Genomic DNA, 22,419 nt, shown 5'->3' with positions numbered 1-22,419 from the left:
AAAGACTTTACTTGATATAATGCCCTATTGACACCATATAACTGAAGCATTTTGAATAGCTTTTCTCTTGGCACCTTTTTCACATGCTTTTGCAGGTCTACAAAACTTAAATATAGATCTTTGTTATATTCCCAGCCCATCCTTGTTCATTCACTATCCAAGTAGATACCTAACAGGGTGCACCACGAGAAGGTGAGGATTGGACATTAGGTCAGAAGTCCTAGTCAGTTCTCTGCATTCCTTTAAAGGCTATGTGGAGGTCTCCTCTCAGTTACACAGTTTTGAATCTTAAGCATTTATATTTCAGTCTCTATTCAACAGATTCTTATTATTATATGAGTATCTCCATGTAATCAACTCATCATTGTGGGTTCACACTAATCATTATTCACATTATACTTATCATATTTCTCTTTAAATTCATTGGATTATTTCCAATGATCATTAATTATTGATCTTTTAAGGAGTTAGGATGAAATATTTTAGACATATTTTATTTACAGGAAATTTGTGGAAGATATATCTTTGATGAGTTGAAATGATCACCAAGGTGACTTGGCTGATCATTAATGTGTATAATAAATATATTTTATCAATGAAATATATATATAACATTTTTTTTTCCACCAGGGTGTGATGGAGAAGTCTTACCTCTTATATCTGATCCTGTTAAAGCTCTTCAGTTGAAAAGCAAAACAGAAGAACCAATTATATGCTCTGCAATATCAGGTGATGGTCAGTGGCTTGCATATTCCACATCATATAAACTCAGGCTGTATCATTTTACCTTGGTAAGTTAAAAAAAGATGCTTTTTTGTTGTTGTTGCTTTGTATATACTATATCTCATATTTCCGAAAATTAGTGGTACTGATATTATGTTATTGCTCAACCTTCAGATGAGTGTTTTCGTTCTATAAGTTAAATTAATAAGAAGCTACTTCTAAAAAGTGAGCAGAATGCTCAAGAAGAAGATGCCGGCTTGCCAATATGAGTGGTCCTAAGACTTTTGACATTGTTACATCACAAGTTTTAACAAGTGGTTAGTGAGAAGAAAGGATTTTTTTTTTTTTTTTTTTTTTTTTTTTTTTTTTTTTTTTTTGCCTTTTTGGAAGATTTGAGAGTTGTAATCATAGTCATTGGGAAAAGCAGTATAGGGAAGACTGTATTCCAGAGAATAGTTATATGGAATGAAGGTAGAAAATGAAAAGTTGATTTGATAAATTATAACTGAACTATGTGATAATTAACCAGCAGCTTCTCATGTTCTCACATGACTAATGGAAAGTGAAAAATCCAAATTTTTCAAACCTTAACATATCAAAAACATTTAAGTTTATTCAAAATTGGTTAGTGCAAAACTGGGCAATTTTTTATAGGACATTCAGCCCTTACAATCTTCACTTCAATCTGATTATGCTGAAAACACCTTAAGCAATGTTAAAAACAGCTGTATTCCAAATATGAATGAAACTAATTGAATTATATGACCTATGGAGGTAGGTGTCTATGAAACATGCGATCTCTCCCCTACCCCACCATTCATTTTTATCTAGTTGAACTGAAGTGTTAATTAGAGCATAATCAATATAATAACTACAAGGTGCATCCAGAAAGTAAGGCCCATTCAGAATTTACCACCAAATAAGATATGGGAGAGGGATTACACATGTCTGGTAGCATAGCGACTCATTGGCTAGCTTTTGATCATTTTACTTTTGTTCCATTATAATTTGTTGTCTACAAATAATTTATAATGAGCACTGTGATAATAAAAAAAATAAATAAATAAAAAATCATCCCGCAAGTTGCGAGGTTCATGGTATGATATGGATTTTGTTGACAGAAAACAATAGTGCTGCAGAAATTCACTGACAACTGCGTAAGGTTTATGGACCTAACATAATGAGTGGCAGTAAAGTTAGGCAATAGTGTCATTTGTTTAAAGAAGGGCACAACAATATTCAAGATCAAGAGTGCAGTGGTTGGCAAGTGTGACAGATGATTTGGTAGAAAGAGTTGAACACAAAAATTTGTGAGATCATTGTTTCACAATTATGGAACTTTTGTTTGAATTTCCAGAAGTTTCACGCTCAGTTATTCATGAAATAGTGGGATATAAGAAATTGTGTGCCACATCTATCCCAATAATGCTTACCAGTGTGAATAACAGCAACAAGTGAAATCAGCTCAAAAAATGTTCGCGTATTACGAAAATGAAGAGATATCTCATTGAAAATGAGAGATATATTTTTTTCTCATATTGTGACTGGTGACAAAACGAGGATTTTGTACACATGTTCAGTCGAAAAAACAATCAATGCAGTGGGGCCATTCATTACCCCTGAAAGCAAAAAGAATTTAGTCACTGTTGGTCAAAAAATTATGATGCTGTCTTCTGGGACAGAAAAGGGATCTTCATTGTTGATTTTCTTCAATGAGGAACCACAATTAAATTTTGTGTTTATTCTGTCCACCCAGTCATTGTCACAATACTTGGCTGGCCACTGTGCTCTTCATTGTGAACATTGTTGCTCATTACGTTAGACCCGTAAACCTTATACAGTTGTCGATGAATTTCTGCAGCACTGTTTTCTGCCAACAAAATCCTTATCACACCATGAACTGCACAACTGACAGCATTTTTTATCACATCACTCATTATAAAATATTCATATAAGAACAAATGATAATAGAACAAAAGAAAAATGGTCAACAGCTAGCTAATGAGTCACTTCATGCCACCACGCATGCACAACCCCTCTCCTATATCTTATTTGGCAGTAAATTCTGAATGGACCTTACTTTCTGGATGCCTCATACATTCCAAAGTTAGTTGAACAATATGACTAGCAAAGGTTCCTACAGAAGCTTCCCCACCCAACCACTTTCACTTTAGTCTGGTTAGGCTGAATTTTCAAGGGAACTTTAAACAATGCAAGAAACAACTATTCCAAACTTGATCAAAATCAGTTGAACAATACAACCTTTAGAGGTATAGATAGGCTGAGGTTTTTGTGTTATTCATAATAGTGTAGAAAAAAACTACATTATTTATTGAGCTAATGTTTTGCTGGATTGCTAATCCACCATCTTCAGGGCATAAATCACATCTTTTAGAAGATTGTTTATTTTTATATTATTTCTGGGAAAATTCCCATGTTACTCCTCTAAAATAAACTATTATTTTAATGGCTAATATAGTCTACTTTTGTTTAGGAGTGCCCCTTTTTTTACAATGTCATTGGCTCTTTACTCAAATCTTAGGGTATTACTGAAGTGTTATAAAACTAATATATGAAGAATAATATAGGAGGAAAATTCAGACATACCTTTTTTTTTTTTCAGACATACCTTTGTTTTCTGTCTCTTTATCCCAGCAATATGCATTCATCTGCTGTTAAGCTGTTAAAGGAAGGGAGTTTTGGGAAAGTGGGATAAAGTAATGTGGGGGAATTATTTTTAATTCTAATGACATTGTAAAAAAAAAAAAGGGGGGGGTACTCCTAAACGAAAATAGGTATATTAGCCATTAAAAATAATTGTTTATTTTTTTCTGTTAAGTTTGATATATTATTACTGTTGGATTACTCTTATCTTCTTTTTGTTGTAAGTTTTTAAAGACTATTTCTTACATACCACATTATAGAATCTTGTTCTATAATGTGGTATGTAAGAAATAGTCTTTGAAATAGTCAGGAAAAAAGTATATAAGTTATTAAAAAAAAAAGAAAACGTTATCTGGACCCAAAGAAATTACTAGAAAGCTAAAGCTTACCTGTTAAATCTTGTGAAACCACATTAGATATATGGGGTCCCCAAAAATTCACAACCCAGTGCCTTGTTTTCCCAGTAGTTGATACTGTGGATATCTGCCACTTTCTTTCCATCACAGATAACTTCTCTTCCTTCAGTAAATATTCTATTCTCTTTAAAACCGTAATAAAAAAATCTTAACCTTAGATATTCACGCATGATTATCTTTATTTCATTATTTACCATTGTAGTGCTGACAGAAATATTTAACCTTATTATGCCATATTTTCCTCCTGACATATTTAAATTATTCAAATTCACCATACATTAAAGTTCTTTGACATGGAAAATAAAAATATACAAACAGATGATATTACTGTGAGTTTTCTCCTCTAGCCAAGCACACTACACACAAACCAAGAGACTGGTTAAGCTGTGTTATACAGGTACTGTTTACTATTTGGCCTCATTTTAGTGCATTAAACAGCCAGCATTCAAAAATGCATTTCACTATAGAAAAAAGAACAACTTTCCCCTTCCTATACTAGTTAAACAACTACTTAATGGTTCAGATTTCTTTTCTGTTTAGAGGAAGCCCACATGCAGACACGTTACCAGAAGATACTTACATGAGCAATCAAGATTTATGCTTCCTTCCAGATATTTATCTTCTATATCTTATCAGAGCTTATGACTTTTGCTTCCTTCCTGATATTTATCTTTTTACACACTACTTTGCTTTCTTGGATTTTTGTAAACTTTTACCTGGATGAAAGGTTACAACATGTAACCTTTCATCCAGATACTAAACTACTTCCTGAATCATTATAACATGATCGATCACTGTCACCACCTGGTGGTATATGAGACTGAGCTACTTGCATATATAGGGTAATGACTCCACATCAACTGCCTTAGTATCCCATAATGTGATGCATATATTCTTATGGACATGTATAATATAATGCTATGCATTATGGGAAGGGCCATTATCCATACTGGTTTCAACCTTTTATTGAGGTCTCATCAGTGAGAGCCAGACCCAGAAGTGATACTAAGATTGAAGTAATGCAGAAGTCATATTTTCACATACAAGTAGCCAAAAGGTGCTACTAAGGCAGTTGATGTGGAGTCATTAGATCTCTATATCCCAGTAGCCCAGTCGTGAAGTGACTTCATGAGCAAACTTTGTATGCCTACAGTTGGATAAAGGATGAAACCATGAATATAATTTCTTAGCAAGTTGTTGAAAGTTTTTTCACTTGGTTAAAGCATATGAAAGAAGGGTGATCTTTCCATTTAATATAAGATCACTGTCACCATCTGGTGGTATCTGAGACCCTTTCTGATGCCACCAGATGGTGACAGTGATCTGGGAAGTAGTTTAGTATCTGGACGCTCTAATTAGGAAAGTTACATGTTGAACTACTAAGATGGGAATTGTGACAAACTCAAGAGAATGCCAAGTTGTGTTCCATGGTATTCATAATGTTACTGAATGATATCAGCAGTGTATGGGAAACTTTGAAAAGATGCTTAAATGATGCATGTACAAACTTTGTTTGCTTACACTTGGATAAAGGATGCAACCAAGAATATAATTTCTTGGCATCTAATTTATAGTACAACCAAGTGAAAAAACTTTCTATTTCTAATCTAGAGTATTTTAATAATAAGGTCTGACACCTTTTGGTTACTTGTATATGGAAATATGACTTCTTCATTACTGCAGCCTTGGTATCACTTCTGGTTCCAGTTCCCATTGATGAGACTTCAATAAAGGTCGAAAACCAGTCTGGGTAGTGGTCCTTCTCATGATGCATTACGGGATACTAAGGCTTATAATAATTTCTTGTATCTTTAACTTATAACCAAATTGTCTTGCAACAGTTCAATTAAAACTCTCCTTCATTCTTGTCAGGAATAACGGGGACCATCCTGTTTCTTCATTCATCATATTCTATCCCTCTCCTTTCCCCTAAAAATATTTTTCACATTTTTCCCAAAGAATGGCAGCCCACCCTTAAAACTCGGGTCTTAAATTGCATACCTTTATGTTATACTTCAGCAGTGGTATATAAATATTTATCGCTATATGTCTAATACTGCTCCAAAAGAAGACAGTCAAGAACATCCTACAAAAGTATGTCCAAAATTATTTCTTTCTTATATTCTTCATGTATCTGTCTTTAAAATATCAATAGTGCCCTAAAAAAGTAATCCAGAAATACCTCTCTTTTATTCGTGGGATGGAATGAACTTCACGCACCTCATGAAAGTGACTTGCAACACACCGACAAGCACATGAAAACTAATAACAGTGATTAACAAGTTTAAAGGCACTTGTCACCAATTACACATACAAGCTTGCATGGCATAATAATTCCCAGAGAACAAGAATGGCAACCAGCTAGAAGAAAAATGCCAAAATGGACATGACAGTTTGATCATCGATCACCAACTTTCCTTGTTTGTCGACTGCTTGTTGTCATCATCATCATCATCATCAAATTCCTGCCATGTACCCTCAAGGGGTGTACAGGATATGACAGTACTACATGAAAAAATTACATCATTACTAACTTCCTATCTACAATTTTCCTCCAAATCAGTCTGTTACTTGTCAAGACTCCAACATTATCAGATCTTATATTTCTATCGTCTAAGGCACTTTGTACCGTATCAATCCACCTATATCTTGGTCTTCCTCTGGGTCGTTTTCCTGCCAACCTGGCAGAGAACACTCGTTTTGCTAATCTTTCCTCTCCCATTCTATTTAAGTGACCATACCATCTGAGATTAGCTCTGCTAACGCATTCCTGGATGCTGACAATGTCAAGTTCTTTCCTAATATCCTCATTTTTAATATGATATTGCCATTGATGCCATTTGTTCACGCCCCTAATCTTTCTCAGGACTCTCATATCTGCGGTCTCTAGTCTTTGGTCAAGTGTTTTACTTCTGACCCAGCTCTCAGATCCATAAGTTAAAATTGGTTTGAACACAGTCTTGTATACAGCTAATTTAGTGTTCCAACTAATTTCTTTCTTATTCCATATGAATTTATTCAACTGACTTCCCACGATACCAGCTTTGCTGATTCTGTTGTCTATTTCTATATTTAGTTTACCATCTTCAGTAAAAATTGTGCCTAAGTAGCTGAAACGTTTTACTTGTTCCACAGGTTCTCCATTCACAACACAGTTGACATTTTCAATGATTCTGCCTATTTTCATTGTCTTTGTCTTTTTATTGCTGACCTTCATACCATATCTATTACAACAGCTATTCAATTTAGTCAGAGAATCCTGCAGACTTGTAGCGGATTTATTTAGAAGTATAACATCATCTGCATAAAGCAAAGAGCTGACATTAACATCTCCAATTTTGATATCAGGTTTAATACCACATTCCTTCATAATGTGATCCATATAGGTAATGAATAACAGAGGGGATAATGTACATCCTTGTCTCACACCAGATTTAACATTAAACCATCTTCCTGTACTTCCTTCAATTCTAACTGCTGATTCACAACTCAAATAAAGACTAAGTATTGCTTGATATAATGCCCCATTGACACCATATAACTGCAGCGTATTGAATAGCTTCTCTCTTGGCACCTTGTCATATGCCTTTTCCAAATCGACAAAACTTAAATACAGATCTTTGTTATATTCCCATGCTTTCTCGACTATTTGTCGTAAAGTGAAGATCTGATCCTGACAGCCTCTATTTGGCCTGAATCCAGCTTGTTCTTCACCAAGCTTTTCTTCCACAATTCTTCTCAACCGTTTCTCAAGTATACTTGCATAGATCTTGCCAGGAACACTCAGTAGGGAAATACCTCTGTAATTCTCACATTCAGTTTTATTTCCCTTTTTATATATGGGTACTATGAGAGCTCTACTCCAATCATCGGGAATTCGTCCCTCTGTCCAGGCTTTCTGAACTATGCAGTGCAGCCACTGTAAGACTCTTATACCACCATACTTCAGCATTTCTGTTCGAATATCATCTACTCCTGCTGCCTTTCCACATTTCAAGCCTTTGATGGCTTTTTCTACTTCAAGTATGGATATGTATTCCTGACTGCATGCCTGGTCAGTGTTTTTTATCACTGTGCTTTCATCACTGCTTGTTTCATTTAGCAGTTTTTCAAAGTAATTACTCCATACTTCAAGGATATCTTTTTCTCCTGTTTTCATTTCACCTTTATCATCTCTAATTCCTTTTACAGCACTCTTTCCTCCATTCCTAAGCTTCTTCAACAACCTCCAGAATATTTTGCCACCTTCTTGATATTTATTTTCTATATTCTTGCCAAAGTCCTCCCATGACTTTTGTTTAGCTAGTTTTACACACTGTTTAGCTTTTTTACATTTGTCTCTGTATTCTGTAAGAGTAAAAGCTGACTTATTTGCCAGGAACTTTTGATATGCTTTCTTCTTTTCCTTCACTGCCTCTTTAACTTCCTGTGTCCACCAGGGAGTTCTGATTTTTTTATCCTTGCACACAACCTCACCACATGCCTCTCTGGCAGAATCAATCAATGTTTCCTTCAGAGTTTGCCACTGAATCTCCAAGGTTTGATTCCTGTTCTCAAACTCTTTCATTTTCTTTTCAATAATATTTCTGTATTTTAGTCTACAGTTCACATCTGAGAGCTGCTCAACTTTTATTCGCTTTAAAACTTTCTTACATGTTATTCTTTTCAATATGAAATTCAATTTTATCCTGCTCAAGACTAAATAGTGATCACTTCCAATTTCAAATCCTCTGTACACTCTGGTGTCCTGCACCAGGGAGAAAACATCACTATCAACAATAACATAGTCAATGAGACTTTTCTTATTCCTAGCCTCTTCTCTCCATGTGAATTTGTGCACGTTTTTATGTTGGAACATGGTGTTAGTAATAACCAGTCCATGTCCTGAGCAGAAATCCAACAGATATTTGCCATTATTATTAGCTTTGCTCTTTTCTCCAAATTTTCCCAAAATATTTTTGTATGTCTCACAATCATTTCCTACTGTACTATTTAGATCCCCAACAAGGACCAACTTTTCCTTTTTCATTGTGTCAGTTGCTTTTTCTAAAGCCTCAAAAAATTCCTCCACTTCTACCTTAGTAGAACCTTCTGTGGGACCATAGGCACAAATAAGTCTCATTGTCCAGTTCCCCATTCTCATATTTGCCCACATTACTCTACTTGAGACTGACTGCCATTCAAGAAGATTAGCCTCGTATTTTGTGTTGAATACAATGGCCACTCCTTCTTTTCCTTGATTGTCATTGCCTGAATATAACATTTTGTATTTATTGCTCAGAAAGATCTCACCAGTTTTGATCTTTTTTGTTTCAGTCACCCCTATTATGTCGATCTGGTACTTATCTAATTCCTCAGCTAACTCCATTTCTTTGCCATTCAGGCTTCTTACGTTGATAGTACCGATCTTTAACTCTGGTAATGTTGAGTTGGGGTTTGTTTTCAGATTTGTTCCAGTAGCTGACTTTTCGCTGTTCGCCCTGGTTCCCTGGCGAAAACAACGGGGGCCTTGTTTAACCGGGCGACGCCCCAGCCGGCATGAAATTTTGTCATGTTGTACCATCATTTTTTTATTTTGGTTTAACCAATAAGAATACAATTTGGTTGGCTAAATCCCAAATTGCCAGCCCATCCTCGTTCGTTCAGTATCAAAGTAGATACCCAACAGGGTGCACCACGAGAAGGTGAGGATTGGACATTAGGTCAGAAGCCCTGGTCGGTTCTCCGCATTCCTTTAAAGGCTATGTGGAGGTCTCCCCTCAGTTATACAGCTTTGACCCTTAAGCACTGCTTGTTGTAGTTGATGCTATTAGTCACTGTGGAAACCAGTATGTGGGCATTGCATAGGAAAAGTGTACAACTGAAACATATGCTCCACAGATCCTACACCTCACCAACATATGTGACGTCAACTTCATCCTTAATAGTGTCCACTACTATCTCCCGTCTACCAAACCCCCCCACCTACTGTTCTTGGCAGAAACCCCCCACCACCTTCCACAAAATCACTACTCATCACAGATTTTCCCAATTACACACTCTGTGACTCCTTTGGATCCATTGGTGGCTGGTATCTATATATATCCACTTTGACATATGTCAGAGAGCACCCAACCTTGAATCACCTCACTTTGACCTTCTTTAGTTGAAAATCTCCCCATTCAGATCTATTGTTTTCTCTGTTTGCTCATCCAAACAGAGGATCAAGTTGTTTAATCCGGCATTGCAAGGTTAAACAAGATCCCTGTTGTTTTGGGAGGGAAGCAGGGTGAACAGAGAAAAATAATATACTGGAAAAGAGTGGGAGAGGAAAGGTTAATAATACAAGTGTGCTCTGCTAGACTGGCAGGAAAAAGATGCAGAGGAAGACGAAGATATCGGTGGATTGACGTAGTATAAAGTGGCTTAGAAGATAGAAATATAAGATCTGATAAGATTGGAGTCTGAAATTATGAATTGTCATAATTATTCTGCACACCCCTGAGGGTACATATCAGGAATTTGTTGATGATGGCTTCAGACTCTTTTCACTTTCTCATTCTTCTTTTTCACTTCTTCCAGCAATCCTTTCATATCTTCTCTTTCTCTCCCACTCCATTTATCACTATTAAAATCATTTGTTTCTACAAACACTGCCATCTCTTTTTACTTTTTTGTTTCTCGATTGCATTCAACCATCTTTAATTTTCGCACCGAGTAAGCTCAAAGTAATGACTTCATTGTCAAGTGCAAATTTTGATCACCATATCACCATTCCTTTTTTTTTTTTGCCAACATTCTAATTTTTATTACTATTATCTATTACTATTTTTGCATGAATGTGAAATAAATGTGATGGTTTTGCAAATGATTTGATACTTGTGGGTCTTCAGGAGTTGTTAGACCATGCTGCTCAGCATTTTACTTCTGGCGGTCTTGTATTAATGGAGACTAATCTTTTGCCATCACCCTAATACCATCAGATCATGATAGGCAATACTTGGGATTAATATTTTCAGCTACTTGATGATGACCTTGGTTGAGTTGACTGTCAGTATTTCTGAATAAGCTTTCTAAAATTCTGTCGAAGCCTCAGTGCTGAATTGCATTATTAAATCAATTTGTGTTACTTAAATCATTCCATTCTTAAGCATTAGGAAAACCAACTTTGACCATCATGAGTAGAGCAGAAAAATAAGTACATCAAGCAGTTAGATCTTAGCTTAGATTTTCACATATGTCCCAGTTGCTTATTTTCATGCTGCTGTTAAATCTGGTGGATTAGGAATTTCTGCATTGAGATGGATGGTTTGTCATTTATAATATCTAAGATTAAAAAAACTCCAACATTCATCTTCACTCTTTACCATAGCTACCTTTAGAACCCATAATATTAGAGTTAAAAGACATGATGCAATATGTACTACTGTAAATAACCAACTAGAACATAAAGGATGGGTATTGAAAGAAGTCTAATATTAGAAGTAATGTAGGCATAAGGAAGCTTGATCTTTTGGCATCAAGAGACAGTAGTGTTGTTGTTGTTCTGGATATACAAGTCTGTGGATCAAACAGAGACCTAGATTGGGCAAATGAAGATAAGATAAATTATGCTTCTAATTCAGGCATTAAAAGACATTGTTTAGAAGAATATGGCTCACTTCTAGCTTTTTTTGCTATAACCATCTCAAATATAGACTTATGGCGTGTAAAGTCCTATAAGTATGCACAGGCGTTAGGTATTAGTACACAAACATGAAAATACTTTCTCTCTGAGCCCTTCAAGGAAAACGTTAGTTGCATGGATGATGCATCAGTGAATGATGAACAGGGTACCTAGGAAGGCATTAGTTAGGCTTCCACATGTAATTGTAAAGTATACATCAATGGTATGTACACTGTGTGCATGCCATTAATGGGTGTTTGTTATTGTCCTAGTGTTAGGGTACTGTAACTGAAAAATTAAAAAAAAAATTTTAAATAAATATTCATGTGAATTATATAAATCAAGTGGATGTTAAATCCAGCATTATTTCAAAACCAAATGCAGAAGCTATGAAAGTTTCGTACGAAATTTGACCAGAGAGCTTATGTAAATACACTCGTCGGCATTTGCAAGTTGCCCTAGCGCAGACCTTATAGGAGACATGATTGCTTGCCCAAGCATCCACATATTCGCTTTCTATTGGTCCATTTTGATAAGATTTCACTGGCCTGACAGCTGTTTCAAACTGGTTGGTTCTCCTCAGAGACTAGGCAGAAAACCTTAAGAAAGCAAAAATTCTCATTCAGTACTAAGGAACTCAGTGGTGGAGAGGTGTATTTTTGTAAGTGAACTCTCAGTCAGTGCATAAAGTATTTACTAAAATAAAGAGCCAAAAGGCTTCATTTTGGCGATGCAAAATTATATAAATCAAGCGGATATTAAATCCAGCATTATTTCAAAGCCGAATGCAGAAACTATGAAAGTTTCATATGAATTGCTTATGGGAATACATTCGCCTGCATTTACGAGTTGCCCTAGCACGGAGAAGTGGTCATGTCTCCTTATAGGAGACATGATTGCTTGCCCAAGCATACGTATATTTGCCTTCTATTGGTCCTGATAAGGTTTCACTGGCCTGACAGCTGTTTCGAACTGGTTGGTTCTCCTCAGAGACCAGGCAGAAACCTTAAGAGAACAAAAACTCTCATTCAGTACTAAGGAATATAATTTTGCATCGCTGAAATGAAGCCTTTTGGCTCTTTATTTTAGTAAATATTCACATGAAGAGAACACACAAAAAGAAGTCTAAGAGTATGTCATTATGTGATATCTTCAAGCTGGTCCACAATACAAGTGTTTGAGGGATTTGAAATAGGAAGTGACCACTACCTAGTATTGAAATAGAATACCTGGTATCAAAATAGGATAAAAAGACAATTCCATTAAAAAGAAAATGTATTGGATACAACCCACAGGTTCTCCTGGAAGAAAACCACCATGCTCCACCATAGTAAATTTAAAAAAGGAAAGGCTGTTTTTAGAATGTCCAGCAGCACTCAGAAATTTTAAATAAATATGGATACATAAAACTTCCCAAAATTTGGGAAACTAATTGTCAGAGGTCTCACGTACATCCTAGGCCACCTACAAATGCCCATAGAGGGTACAAATACCCACCACCTAGATAGAACTTTAGAGTGATGTGTTTCATTTAGTATTGTGTTGTCGTCTTTGTGTGTGTGTGTGTGTGTGTGTGTGTGTGTGTGTGTGTGTGTGTGTGTGTGTGTGTGTGCGTGCGTGCGTGCGTGTGTGTTATAAGAGTTATTTGTAATCCCTGAAGATGTCTCAGTGACGGACGAAATATTGGAAGCATTAAAATTAGTTTTTAATCCTTTCCTAGTGCGGTAAATATTTGATTAAACCTCCAACATGATGTCCTCCAACCACATGGAAAATGTAATGGAGTTTGTAAAGAATCAAAGTTAAACAGTTCTCAGATGTATACTTTAGGCTCAAATATGCCAATATTGCTGTGGGAAAATAAAAAGAGTAAAACTGAGAACTGAAACCTTAGAAACTGGTGGCAATATCTGGGGTGGGGGTGGGGGTTGATTATCTTTGATACATTACTAAAAAATAGCAGATTCAAAGACAAAAAAGAATAATCCATCAATCAGCTTTACCATAAAACAATACTCCAAATGAAAATAAATGCTGGTAGAACAACCTTTCCAAAGATTCAGGAGATAGATTTACTCACTACATTGTTTGCTAAAACAGTCCATGTCTCCTTAAATGCTTAGAGTGTGCATTATAATACTTCAGAGAGAAAAATAAGTTTGCAGCCAGCTTATGATTAGTATTTTTTTGTTGTATATTGTGCTATTTCCTGATGATGGGCACTTCCAAAGTGCAATCATGAGAATGCCAGTAATTCATTTGAAAACCTCTTTCAAATGAACGAGAACCTTCATTTGAAAGACATGTTTTCAAAGCCATCAGGAATCATCATCAGCCATTGTCAATCCGCTGCTGAATGAATGTCTTTCCAAGATGACTCCAAAATTGTCCATTGGTTTTCTTCCCATGTTGCTCTATTATCAATCCATTGTCATTTGGTTAGTGTGATTGTTTTTCTCTTGTGGAATCCAGTCCAGTACTTCTTTTGTCCTTTGTTCATCTTGTCTTCAAGCAACATGTCCTGTCCATTTCCATTTCAGATGTTCCCTGTTTTTCTGTCAGAGATTTTGGTTTGATTTCTTATCCATGTCTTCCTTTTGTGATCCAGTATTATAATACTAAACCTACTTCTTTCCATACTAAATTGTGCTCTTAATTTTTGAATTTCCTTTGTATTTAGTATGTTTCACAGCCATGTTGAAAAGAAAATACTTTCCTTTTCAGGCATAATGGTAATTTTTTCAAATGCTTTCCATCCAAGCATCATACATCTTTTAATTTTTCCTCCATGATATTTTGATCCATCGATACCATTGTCCTAAGTATATCTAATGATCCACTTGTTCGATTTCATCATTATTGATTTTTATTATTTTTGGCTATATTTCTGTATGCTTCTATTTAACATGGAGTTTCTTTAGGTTTATCTTTAAGCCATCAGTTTTGCTAGCAATTTCGAGTTCATGGATAAGAGTCTGCAATTCATGTGCAGTTGGAGTAAATATAACTGTCATCTGCAAAGTAAATCACTTAAATATCTTCCACTTATCTTCAGCCTGTTTTCTTCACAATCAAAAAGTTTGAATATTTCTTCTAGACACATTGTGAATGGCTTTGGAAATATTGTGTCACCTTGTCTTATGCCTCTCTGTACTTCCATAGTAGACATGTTTCCATTGAAGTGAATTGTTGCATTGGTGTGTGTTGATTTGATGCTCCTGTCATATGGCTCCTCCACTTGCTGGTTTTGTAATGCTTTAGGTATCACACAAATATTTACTATCAGTATGACTTATTGTTGGTGTGCAGACATCAATGACCCTCTGAGTATATCTTTTATGAGATCTGGATAACAATACTTGCTATTCGATCAGATATTCTGATAAAAATTCTGTTATGTTCTTCAATTTTTTGCTAATCATGAATCAAACTCCACTGATTCTTTCCCCATAGTACAGTATATCTCCATTTTCTAATTGAAGAATTTCTTCACCATTACGTTTAACTTCGCACAGTTCAAGAATGTCCCATTTTAGTCATTTCAGCTCCTCAGTTAATTCATTTAGCAATGTTTCACTGTTCAAAGTCCTACAGTTTAAAGCTCCAAGGTCTCCAATGGCAGATTGATCTGGTTACCCTAGGATTCTTAGTACTCTTAGCCTTCATGTTTAACTGCCTGCTGTCATAGGTAACAGCAATCTGGCCTCCAGGGCATATGGGCGGTTTTATTCCTGTATGATTCATCTTGAAAGATTGGGCTATAATTCACCACACTGGGCCACTGCAGATTGGTGACTGGCAATCAGGGATATAAAGAAAATTTGTATTCAAGTGGAAGTTCTATACTTGTTAGCTGGTGTTACTTTGAAGCACTTAGGAGTTTTTTTTTTGAAAAAAAAAAAATTGTAAACTTGTATTTTTTTATTCCTGCAAAGCAGCAAACTGACTAAAGAATATACACAGATAAGACTTACTTTACTGACCTTATAGCCTGAATTATTCAGCAGTAGTTTTAACCAAACCTGCCCTGGGTGGAATAATAATTATACTAAAATATAGAACATAAATTTTTATTCTAATTAATAATTGTTCTATTAACATCTAAGGGAAAATCAGTATATTAATCATGTATGTAGCATGTAACATGTCTTATGTTACATAAAATATTATAGAGAGAGTTTTTATATATATAAATGATCATTTTTACATATGCTATTGTTATTATTAATATATGTTTTTAACTTAGGGTGAAGAGGAAGTCAACGTATCTTCAAAGCCACATATTAAGAAAATTCATTATATTCCAGAAGAATGCAAACCAGCTCATTGTTTGGCATTTACAGCATCTGGTCAACATCTTCTTATAGCGGCTCAGGATGGATCACTGCAGCTATTAAAAACCGATATGTTAAATCCATCCTTACTGCATACTTTTATTGCACCATCAGGTGAGTGTTGGAAGCATAATCTCCTTTTTTAATGAATATCAGGATAATCTAAAAGAAGCAAAGAAATTTCATTTTACTATGAAGTTGAAATGCATGGAAATTCACTACTTGAGCTTCCTTAGATGTTTCAAAAATGATTTACTCAGTATCTGTAACATTTGCCTTGTTTCAGAACATCATCATCATCAAATTTCTACCACATACCCTCAAGGGGTGTACAGGATATGATAGTACTACATGAAAAATTTACATCATTACTAACTTCCTATCTACAATTTTCCTCCAGATCAGTCTGTTCTTTTCAAGACTCCAATATTATCAGATCTTATATTTCTGTCATCTAAGGCACTTTGTACCCTATCAAACCACCTATATCTTGGTCATTCTCTGAGTCGTTTTCCTGCCAACCCTGCAGAGAACACTTGTTTTGCCAATCTTTCCTCGCCCATTCTGTTTAAATGACCATACTACCTGAGATTAGCTCTGCTAATGCATTCCTAGATGCTGACAATGTAAAGTTCTTTCATAATATCCTCATTTTTAATATGATATTGCTATTGATGCCATCTGTTCATGCCTCCAATCTTTCTCAGGACTCTCATAACTGCGGTCTCTAGTCTTTGGTTAAGTGTTTTACTTCTGACCCAGCTCTCAGATCCATAAGTTAAAACTGGTTTGAACACTGTCTTGTATACAGCTAATTTAGTGTTACGACTAATTTCTCTCTTATTCCATATGAATTTATTCAGTTGACTTCCTACTATACCAGCTTTATTGATTCTGTTGTCTATTTCCATATTTAATTTACCATCTTCAGTAAAAATCGTGCCTAAGTAGCTGAAATGTTTTACTTGTTCCACAGGTTCTCCATTCACAACACAGTTGACATTTTCAATGATTCTGCCTATTTTCATTGTCTTTGTCTTTTTATTGCTGACCTTCATACCATTTCTATTACAACAGCTATTCAATTTAGTCAGAGAATCTTGCAGACTTGTAGTGGATTTATTTACAAGTATAACATCATCCGTATAAAGCAAAGAGCTGACATTAACATCTCCAATTTTGATATCAGGTTTAATACCACATTCCTTCATAATGTGATCCATATAGATAATGAATAACAGAGGGGATAATGTGCATCCTTGTCTCACACCAGATTTAACATTAAACCATCTTCCTGTACTTCCTTCAGTTCTAACTGCTGACTTACAACTCAAATAAAGTATTGCTTGATATAATGCCCCATTGACACCATATAACTGCAGCGTATTGAATAGCTTCTCTCTTGGCACCTTGTCATATGCCTTTTCCAAATCGACAAAACTTAAATACAGATCTTTGTTATATTCCCATGCTTTCTCGACTATTTGTCATAAAGTGAAGATCTGGTCCTGACAGCCTCTATTTGGCCTGAATCCAGCTTGTTCTTCACCAAGCTTTTCTTCCACAATTCTTCTCAACCGTTTCTCAAGTATACTTGCATTTGGATTTATTGATAAATATAACATTGTCCGCATAAAGCAAAGAGCTGACGTTAACATCTCCAATTTTGATATCATGTTTAATACCACTTTCCTCGATAATGTGATCCTTATAGATAATGAATAACAGAGGGGATAATGTACATCCTTGTCTCACACCAGATTTAACATTAAACCATCTTCCTGTACTTCCTTCAATTCTAACTGCTGACTTACAACTCAAATAAAGACTAAGTATTGCTTGATATAATGCCCCATTGATACCATATAACTGTAGCGTATTGAATAGCATCTTTCTTGGCACCTTGTCATATGCCTTTTCCAGATCTACAAAACTCAAATAGAGATATTTGTTATATTCCCATGATTTCTCCACTATTTTCGTAAAGTGAAGATCTGATCCTGACAGCCTCTATTTGGCAGAATCCAGCTTATTCTTCACCAAGCTCTCTACAATTCTTCTCAACCATTTCTCAAGTATACTTATCAGGAACACTCAGTAGGGAAATACCTCTGTAATTCTCACATTCAGTTTTATTTATCTTTTTATACAGGGTGTCCCAAAATTCAAGCAAGAAGTAATTTTGATAGAAAACACAGGTTTTTAATTAAAAATTGTAATTTCTTATTGATTCATAAAGTATACAGTATAGGGTTATGCTTGGAATAGCATATCGGGTAAATGGTCTCCACTGCTTTGCTGGCACATACGCACCCTTTTGTCGAAATTTTCCATGACCATTTTACATAAATGTGGCTGAATTTCGTTGATAGAGCGCTCAATTTCCTCCTTCAAGGGCGTGGGTGGTCGTGGGCTTGTTGGCATAAACCTTAGACTTCAAAAAACCCCGAAGAAAAAAGTCCAACAGCGTTAAGTCACATGATCTGGGCGGCCAATTCTGATCACCAAAACGGGAAATTACACGACCAGGAAATGACTCATGCAGTAATTGAATTGTTTCTCGGGCTGTATGGCATGTGGCACCGTCTTTTTGAAACCATATGTCGTCCACATCCATATCTTGCAATTTAGGCACAAAAAACTGGATTATCATGTCGCGATAGCGAGCACCATTAACTGTTATTGCCTTACCAGCCACATTTTCGAAGAAGAATGGACCGATGATGCCTCCAGCCCAAAATCCACACCAAACAGTGACACGTTGTGGATGCATTTGTTTCTCAACAATCACTTGTGGATTTTCTGAACCCCAAATGCGACAATTTTGTCGATTAACAAAGCCATCAAGATGAAAATGAGCCTCATTGCTGAAGAAGATTTTGTTCGAAAAATGAGCATCCACTTGTTGTTGTTCCATAATCCATTCAATGAACTCTCTTCACTGTGTGTGGTCAGTAGGCTTCAGTTCTTGAGTCAATTGAACTTTGTAAGCATAAAGATGCAAATCTTTCGTGAGAATACGCTGTAGAGAACTTCTTGAAATGCCCAATTCAAGACCACGGTGCTGAATTGATGTTCCTGGACTCTCAGCAACACTCTCACGAACTGATTCGATGTTTTCTGTTGAACGACTTGTTGAAGGAAGGCCAGAGTGTATAAGATCACTAATTGATCCAGTTTCCTTGAATTTTTTAATTAGTTGATGAAGTTAAATCACTATTCCGACCATATTTTGTACGAAAATTGCGAACTGTAGCTGCCAAACCTTCATTATTTTTAAAATATTGCTCAACAATGAAAATGCGTTGTTCTTTCGTTTAGCGCTCCATTTTTAATAACCCTGAACTGTCAGCTGTCACACTGTCTATTTTTTCTCGTTGGCAACACTTTACTGTACAAATGGCGCTAAATTTAAATCTTGAGTGAATTTTGGAACACCCTGTATATGGGTACTATGAGAGCTCTACTCCAATCATCGGGAATTCATCCCTCTGTCCAGGCCTTCTGAACTATGCAGTGCAGCCACTGAAGACTTTTATACCACCATACTTCAGCATTTCTGGTCGAATATCATCTACTCCTGCTGCCTTTCACACATTTTAAGCCTTTGATGGCTTTTTTTTTGGGGTGCTTAAGGGTCAAAGCTGTATAACTGAGAGAAGACCTCCACATAGCCTTTAAAGGAATGCGGAGAACCGACCAGGGCTTCTGACCTAATGTCCAATCCTCACCTTCTCGTGGTGCACCCTGTTGGGTATCTACTTTGATACTGAACGAACGAGGATGGGCTGGCAATTTGGGATTTAGCCGACCAAATTGTATTCTTATTGGTTAAACCAAAATAAAAAATGATGGTACAACATGACAAAATTTCATGCCGGCTGGGGCGTCGCCCGGTTAAACAAGGCCCCCGTTGTTTTCGCCAGGGAACCAGGGCGAACAGCGAAAAGTCAGCTACTGGAACAAATCTGAAAACAAACCCCAACTCTACATCACCAGAGTTAAAGATCGGTACTATCAACGTAAGAAGCCTGAATGGCAAAGAAATGGAGCTAGCTGAGGAATTAGATAAGTACCAGATCGACATAATAGGGGTGACTGAAACAAAAAAGACCAAAACTGGTGAGATCTTTCTGAGCAATAAATACAAAATGTTATATTCAGGCAATGACAATCAAGGAAAAGAAGGAGTAGCCATAGTATTCAACACAAACTACGAGGCTAATCTTCTTGAATGGCAGTCAGTCTCAAGTAGAGTAATGTGGGCAAATATGAGAATGGGGAACTGGACAATGAGACTTATTTGTGCCTATGGTCCCACAGAAGGTTCTACTAAGGTAGAAGTGGAGGAATTTTTTGAAGCTTTAGAAAAAGCAACTGACACAATGAAAAAGGAAAAGTTGGTCCTTGTTGGGGATCTAAATAGCAGAGTAGGAAATGATCGTGAGACATACAAAAATATTTTGCGAAAATTTGGAGAAAAGAGCAAAGCTAATAATAATGGCAAATATCTGTTGGATTTCTGCTCAGGACATGGACTGGTTATTACTAACACCATGTTCCAACATAAAAATGTGCACAAATTCACATGGAGAGAAGAGGCAAGGAATAAGAAAAGTCTCAGTGACTATGTTATTGTTGATAGTGATGTTTTCTCCTTGGTGCAGGACACCAGAGTGTACAGAGGATTTGAAATTGGAAGTGATCACTATTTAGTCTTGAGCAGGATAAAATTGAATTTCATATTGAAAAGAATAACATGTAAGAAAGTTTTAAAGCGAATAAAAGTTGAGCAGCTCTCAGATGTGAACTGTAGACTAAAATACAGAAATATTATTGAAAAGAAAATGAAAGAGTTTGAGAACAGGAATCAAACCTTGGAGATTCAGTGGCAAACTCTGAAGGAAACATTGATTGATTCTGCCAGAGAGGCATGTGGTGAGGTTGTGTGCAAGGATAAAAAAATCAGAACTCCCTGGTGGACACAGGAAGTTAAAGAGGCAGTGAAGGAAAAGAAGAAAGCATATCAAAAGTTCCTGGCAAATAAGTCAGCTTTTACTCTTACAGAATACAGAGACAAATGTAAGAAAGCTAAACAGTGTGTAAAACTAGCTAAACAAAAGTCATGGGAGGACTTTGGCAAGAATATAGAAAATAAATATCAAGAAGGTGGCAAAATATTCTGGAGGTTGTTGAAGAAACTTAGGAATGGAGGAAAGAGTGCTGTAAAAGGAATTGAGATGATAAAGGTGAAATGAAAACAGGAGAAAAAGATATCCTTGAAGTATGGAGTAATTACTTTGAAAAACTGCTAAATGACACAAGCAGTGATGACAGCACAGTGATAAAAAACACTGACCAGGCATGCAGTCAGGAATATATATCCATACTTGAAGTCGAAAAAGCCATCAAAGGCTTGAAATGTGGAAAGGCAGCAGGAGTAGATGATATTCGACCAGAAATGCTGAAGTATGGTGGTATAAGAGTCTTACAGTGGCTGCACTGCATAGTTCAGAAAGCCTGGACAGAGGGATGAATTCCCGATGATTGGAGTAGAGCTCTCATGGTACCCATATATAAAAAGGGAAATAAAACTGAATGTGAGAATTACATAGGTATTTCCCTACTGAGTGTTCCTGGCAAGATCTATGCAAGTATACTTGAGAAACGGGTGAGAAGAATTGTGGAAGAAAAGCTTGGTGAAGAACAAGCTGGATTCAGGCCAAATAGAGGCTGTCAGGATCAGATCTTCACTTTACGACAGATAGTCGAGAAAGCATGGGAATATAACAAAGATCTGTATTTAAGTTTTGTCGATTTGGAAAAGGCACATGACAAGGTGTCAAGAGAGAAGCTATTCAATACGCTGCAGTTATATGGTGTCAATGGGGCATTATATCAAGCAATACTTAGTCTTTATTTGAGTTGTGAGTCAGCAGTTAGAATTGAAGGAAGTACAGGAAGATGGTTTAATGTTAAATCTGGTGTGAGACAAGGATGTACATTATCCCCTCTGTTATTCATTATCTATATGGATCACATTATGAAGGAATGTGGTATTAAACCTGATATCAAAATTGGATGTGTTAATGTCAGCTCTTTGCTTTATGCGGATGATGTTATACTTCTAAATAAATCCGCTACAAGTCTGCAAGATTCTCTGATTAAAATTGAATAGCTGTTGTAATAGATATGGTATGAAGGTCAGCAATAAAAAGACAAAGACAATGAAAATAGGCAGAATCATTGAAAATATCAACTGTGTTGTGAATGGAGAACCTGTGGAACACGTAAAACATTTCAGCTACTTAGGCACAATTTTTACTGAAGATGGTAAACTAAATATAGAAATAGACAACAGAATCAGCAAAGCTGGTATCGTGGGAAGTCAATTGAATAAATTCATATGGAATAAGAAAGAAATTTGTCGGAACACTAAATTAGCTGTATACAAGACAGTGTTCAAACCAATTTTAACTTATGGATCTGAGAGCTGGGTCAGAAGTAAAACACTTGACCAAAGACTAGAGACCACAGATATGAGAGTCCTGAGAAAGATTAGAGGCGTAAACAGATGGCATCAATGGCAATATCATATTAAAAATGAGGATATTAGGAAAGAACTTGACATTGTCAG

General features: G+C 36.0%; 1 protein-coding gene across 1 annotated transcript in view; it reads left to right on the top strand.

The window, feature by feature from the left end:
* l(3)72Dn (UTP4 small subunit processome component l(3)72Dn) overlaps nt 1–22,419 on the top strand; it is a 144,918-nt gene that overhangs the window by 28,036 nt on the left and 94,463 nt on the right. The window contains exons 6-7 of the mRNA XM_090408484.1: nt 631–791; nt 15,695–15,896. Of these exons, the coding sequence (XP_090264610.1) occupies nt 631–791; nt 15,695–15,896 (363 nt within the window). The remainder of the gene's footprint in view (nt 1–630; nt 792–15,694; nt 15,897–22,419) is intronic.

This window comes from Typopeltis vanoorti, chromosome 18, assembly GCF_054136105.1.
Source record: "Typopeltis vanoorti isolate ZY-2024b chromosome 18, IOZ_Tvanoo_1.0, whole genome shotgun sequence".
NCBI classification, from domain to species: domain Eukaryota; kingdom Metazoa; phylum Arthropoda; class Arachnida; order Uropygi; family Thelyphonidae; genus Typopeltis; species Typopeltis vanoorti.
The sequence above is the reverse complement of the archived record's forward strand: the minus strand, read 5'-3'. Positions and strand labels throughout refer to the sequence as shown.